Genomic DNA, 5,401 nt, shown 5'->3' on the forward strand with positions numbered 1-5,401 from the left:
TTTACTTTTCCATAGAATTGGAATTTCCCCCCAAAAATAATAATTCAACCCTTTATTTTTTCTAATTCCAATCAAGAACCATGCTCAGCATATATATACTACCAATAATATTTTTGTTTATCTTTTAAGAGTATTAAGAATCTCAACATTAGTTTTACTCTTTACAATGATTATAAAACAATATACACACGGCTAGAAAATATGGAATTAGCGCTAGAAAAAAAATTATAGCTAAAAAATAATTAAGAAAAAACCATGCTAATCCCATTTGACTATGACTTAGGGCCGAATTTTAAGAAAATTCAATTAGCTAAAATCTTTTTAGCGATGAATTAATTAAAAATTACTGAAAAATTCTATTTTTAATTCCATATTTTCTAGTAGTGATCGAAGAAATTAATGGTCAAGAAGGTCTCATAAAAGTGTGATGGAAGCCAGTATTTTGAGACCAATTTTGTGTTGTTATTGTCTGCTGAGAGAATCCTGATGATGCTGCAGCAGTTGCAAATATTTGATGAGGAGGAGGATAATTGTGGTGCCATTCTTGAGAACTACTTGTTGCCCCATTTTGTCCTACATTGCTGCTACTTGGAGTCCAAATCTGCTTCTCGATACATAATATAATTAAGTAATTAAAATTATTAACTTTTTAGTAATTTTTTTTAAAGATAAAAGTGATCACAAAGTTTAAATTATTTAGAGTAAGGATAGATTTTAAGAAAACAAATTATTACATTTTTGGGCTCTTTTCGAAAGTTTTCATCATTTTTTGCAACCCCTTAACAATTCGAATCCATAACTTTAAAAATGAAGGTAAGGGATGTTTATCATCCGAGCAACTTTCCCTTATCACCTTGGTTATTCATTGAATTGATTTTTTGAAATTCTTTTGAAGATTAGTTTCAAATTTAAAGAGTGATTTCACAAAATTTTCAAGAGCATTTTTTTTCCCACTCTCCAGACTTATTTTTTTTTCCAAGTTAAATGCATGTCTAACATAATATCAATTTCCAAATAGCTTTTTGCAAATATTTTTAAAATCGCTTTTTCTCGGATATCTTTTTTTTTTAATGTCCAAACACCTACTTGAGTTCTTAAAAGAATGCTTTTTTATTGGTTAAAATGACATTTTAAAATAACCGGAGACAATATTTCACAATAATTTGAATAAGTTCTAAAAAACATGGGATGGATAAATTCAAATACAATTTGACATCTTTAAAACACATTTATCTAAGTTTACTTCGAAGTTGACGTTTATGTTATGCAATATTATATGTTCTAGATAATAACATATTATTCTAACAGTCAAAAAGAATTTAGACAATAAACGTTGTTTATAAAAAATTGAAAACTCACTTGATATGAGTTGAACTGCCGCGGATACGCTTGAACCGTATGTGTTTCACCATCTCTAATGAATTGGCCAAACCTTTGCATTTCATTAATATTTGGATGCAATGCGCCTGGCGAATTAAGGTGTGTTTGGCTCAAGAGTTGCAATGTTGCAGTCTCATTATACCCACCTCTTCTTTGGCCATCAATTTGGCTAGGTAGCTAAAGGAATTTAAAACATGTAAAGTATGAGGGTACTCGATTTCAATATATACGATATTTTAAAGAAAAAATCGTGTATAAACATCTGACATGACACAAATTAAATTTGAAATGTTGAAAATGATGAAGTTGTTGTCTAAGCTACGTTTTCTAGATAGGTGCAAGAAATTAAGGTAAGCAATGTTATGTACTCCCTTTTGTCTTAAATTACTTGTCGTCTTTTTTACACGCCCTTAATGAAATACTAATTAGGAGGAATTTTAGACAATTTTACCTTTGTTTATGTTTTAAGATAATAATCTTTTTTTTATTAAATATTTACTTTATTGAGGTGTTTATAATTTCAAGAATAATTATTATTACTAAAGATAAAATAAGAAAAAAAATTAATTTTGTATTAAATTTTTAAGATGATAAATAATTTGGTGCAACTATTTTCATAAATCACGGTGGATAATTTCATGAGTATGTGTGTACCTTATTAGGCCTTGACCCTTGGTGGTGCCAATGGACATCTAATTGCAAAGATGAAGAATTTTGACCCCTATTGTCCCCAATTGAACCTCCTAAGCTTAAGTCAAGATTGTGGTCCGGTGCATTATCACTACATTCTGAAAAAAAGAAGGCACATTTATCAATGTTTCGCGAGTTTAGTTTATATTTACTGATAATATAAATAACTGATCGAGATCGAATGGAAAGCAAGCAAATTAAAGGAAAATGTAATTTACCACTTGAGTTAAGTTCATTTTCATAAATGCTACGATCAAAGTTGGTGACTGCATCCTTCCCATTACTCTTGATAGCAGCTTTATCATAAGCCCTGTTAAACAAGAAACGAAAAAGTGTGTCAATAAGTCACTACTCATATTAGTTATGTTATCATGTTTCACTTTCGAATCAAATTATGTAAACTTTGACAACATTTTAATATATATTTTTTTATCAAATTAACATTAAAAAAATGACAACTTGTAACACTTATTGTATAATTTTTGAATGTCTATATTTTAAATAAAATTGACTTTTGAAAAAAAATATATAATAAGTAATTCGAGATGGAGAAAGTAATACTTAAGTAGTTTTCATGCAAAAAATGCAACTACAATTATCTTTTTATATCTTTCTCAGGAATTTCCACCCTTTTTGATCTTTTGATAACTCGTGTCTACAACCTTAGGTTGGAGGTGAGGGAGTATGAGCAACGCTCTCTAGTCAATGCAACTCATTAAAGTAGAGAAATTAAGAAGAATAAATTCGACACTGCAGTGACACACCTGGCAGCTTCAACTTCAGTATCAAAGAGGCCTAAATAAACGTACCTGTTCCACACCAAAAAAAGAAGTCAATAATCCCAGTTCTTGAAAATTTTATTCAATCATAAAGGAGAATAAAATAAGAATAACTTTTTAAAAAAATTTTAAATTTTTTTTTGTGTGTTTACTTTTTGCCTAAGAATTGTCCCATTCTTGCTTCCCATCTACCACATTTGTGCAAAGTGACTCCTCTATACTTGGAACTTCCTCTTGGAAAACCAGTACTTTGTCTCCTTAGTACATGTACAAATTCTTCCTTGGTTAAATTGCTCATCTGTCATAAAAATACCCCAAAAAAAGATAAACAAATTATGCAGAAAAAAAATAAAAAGAATGTCAAACAGTTATATATCTATGCTTCCAACTAAATTTTGACACCAAATATGTGAAACAAAAAAAACTGTTTATGATAAGGCAAAGAGTGAAAGTAAAGTACTTCAATCGGACACACAAAAAACACATCCTGCTTTCTCTCGTAAAGTCATTTTCTTTGTTAAAGAAATTTAAAATAAAATAAAAATCATGATTTTCTAAAATAATAAATAATTATTAATTAACTGACTATCTAAAAAATAAAACATAAATATGACATATATGGGAGATCATTGTTTTTTTATAAATATTAAATTTTAATGTTAATATCTTCAAAATTAATTTGATAGAATTTAAATGTTGAATGCACGACCTACCTGTTTTAAGTCTTGTTCATAATCCTCCAAGGTAAAATTTATGTCCGCCTCCACTCCCCGAAACTTGATTGCTGCCCTATCATATGCACTGTGACACATTCCAAAACCTTCAGTCTCAAAAAAAAAAAATTAATTTTTTGAATGTGTTTGATGTGATGAAAGTCAAAATTTATTTTTCAAATGACTTTCATCATATCAAACACCTTGCAAAAAGTTTGAATGAAGAATTAAAAGCTCACCGAGCTGCTGCATGTGCTGTATCAAATCCACCTACACAAATAATATAAATTCACTAAAATATCAGATTGATCTTCAAGAACACCAATAATAATAAAGAATATATATTAATAAATTTAAAATGAAATAAATTAAAACGTACCTAGATAAACTTGTTTCCCACAGTCCCTAAACCAAATTTTAAAAAAATAATAGTGATTATGAATAAATTTCGAACTATAGTTAAAAATAATATGAAGCAACATTTTTAAAAAAAAGTATGAATTATATACACCAACCAAACAAAACACAAAAAATTATATCATCAATTTAATTCGATGAGCTATAGTGAGTTCTTACGCTCTAATCTTGTAAGTCTGACTTAATTTGATTGTGTAAAAATTAATTATTTCAAAGAAAAAATAAAATGATACTAACCATATGTGTGACTCCCACCGGCCAGTCCTCCGGTAAAAGGTAACACCACGGAATTGTGAACTCCTTGAGCGTGGTCCACGCCGGCTTTTTTTAATTGGCTGTTGTTGAGACACCTCAATTGGGTTACCCGCTAAACCGGTCACAAGTGGTGGTTCCGATTCACAAAATTTAATTCCAGCCCATTGAGCTCTTGGAAAATTCATTGACTCATTTTCCAAGGGGAAAAACTGCCGGGTAATTACCGGCAGTTCACTCTCCGACGATAATTCCAAATTGTATTTGTAGTCAGTAACTGAAAAATCTAAATTTTTACTAGGTGTACTTCTCATTTTTTTACCTCTTTCGCCGTCTTCTTCTTCTGAATTACCGTCCTCTACAACAAGTACCGCTGATGAACTTGAATTCGATACCGATCCGACCCATTTACCTTTATCATCCTCCATTCTTCGATCGGGGGAATCATTTAAATTCCACATTTTTTTTTGTTGTGTATAAGGAAGGCGATTTGTCGATAGAATCAGAATGAATTGGTCTCCGCAAAGTTGCAGATTTTTTGTTGCAACGTAACGTATGTTGATATGTGAAATGGAGAAACTTTTTTGTGTATATATTGAAAGAAGATGGAACCTATGACTTATAGAGAAGTTGAAGTTGTTGGGGGAAAGTTTTTTTGTTTTATTTTTTTATATTATTGAAGATGGTGGATATTTGATGTGTTTTCTATTATTTGGTACTGCTACTACTTGGTATTTTACTAGATCTTGTTTGTGCTATTTCACCTATTTAGCTGCCCAATAAAGAAATAGAGGAGGCTATTTTCGGAAGAATAAGCCGAAAGCAGCCCACACCAACGTTAAATACCACTACTTTCTAGATCCCTATTATCCAACCCAACTTTGTTTTTCTACAAGTTTTAGGTTCGAAATTCTCTCCATATTTTCTCGATTAAGCTCGTTGTATGGAGGTTGGTTAGTCTGATTTATCTTTTTTATATAGTTTACAGGCTATTATGCTAAAATAGGATTTATGTTGGATGTAGTGGTAGAGCCATATATATTTGAAGGGTATTGATTCGTCGAAAAAATTATATTGTGTAGTTAGGTAAATATATTTTCATATGCATAAATATTACATATTGACAGGCTATGAAGAAGTTGGATTTATGTTGGATGCAGTGGTGGAGTC

General features: G+C 30.3%; 1 protein-coding gene across 2 annotated transcripts; it reads right to left on the reverse strand.

The window, feature by feature from the left end:
* Positions 1-223: 223 nt before the first annotated feature.
* LOC129894956 (AP2-like ethylene-responsive transcription factor TOE3) lies at positions 224-5,125 on the reverse strand. 2 transcript variants are annotated; one of them, XM_055970555.1, is made up of 10 exons: positions 4,217-5,125; positions 3,942-3,967; positions 3,802-3,832; positions 3,563-3,650; positions 3,002-3,147; positions 2,835-2,879; positions 2,289-2,380; positions 2,035-2,168; positions 1,360-1,557; positions 224-604 (listed from the first exon to the last, which is right to left on the reverse strand). In XM_055970555.1, exons 1-10 carry the CDS (start codon positions 4,690-4,692, stop codon positions 404-406), a joined length of 1,437 nt encoding a protein of 478 aa, XP_055826530.1. In that variant the 5' UTR covers positions 4,693-5,125; the 3' UTR covers positions 224-403. The 2 variants fall into 2 exon arrangements, with proteins under 2 accessions (XP_055826530.1, XP_055826531.1); XM_055970556.1 differs by having other exon boundaries at positions 224-601; positions 4,217-5,123.
* Positions 5,126-5,401: the final 276 nt, after the last annotated feature.

Source organism: Solanum dulcamara, chromosome 7, assembly GCF_947179165.1.
Source record: "Solanum dulcamara chromosome 7, daSolDulc1.2, whole genome shotgun sequence".
Classification (NCBI taxonomy): Eukaryota; Viridiplantae; Streptophyta; class Magnoliopsida; order Solanales; family Solanaceae; genus Solanum; species Solanum dulcamara.

Bases quoted from the DNA above. Each gene is read 5' to 3' on its own strand.
- LOC129894956 (XM_055970555.1), bottom strand. From the start codon at position 4,692: ATGTGGAATTTAAATGATTCCCCCGATCGAAGAATGGAGGATGATAAA. The intron at 3,833-3,941 runs GTACGTTTTAAT...TTATTTGTGTAG, and splicing joins TGGGAAACAAGTTTATCTAG to GTGGATTTGATACAGCACAT. The intron at 2,381-2,834 runs GTGTGTCACTGC...CTTGTTTAACAG, and splicing joins ACTGAAGTTGAAGCTGCCAG to GGCTTATGATAAAGCTGCTA.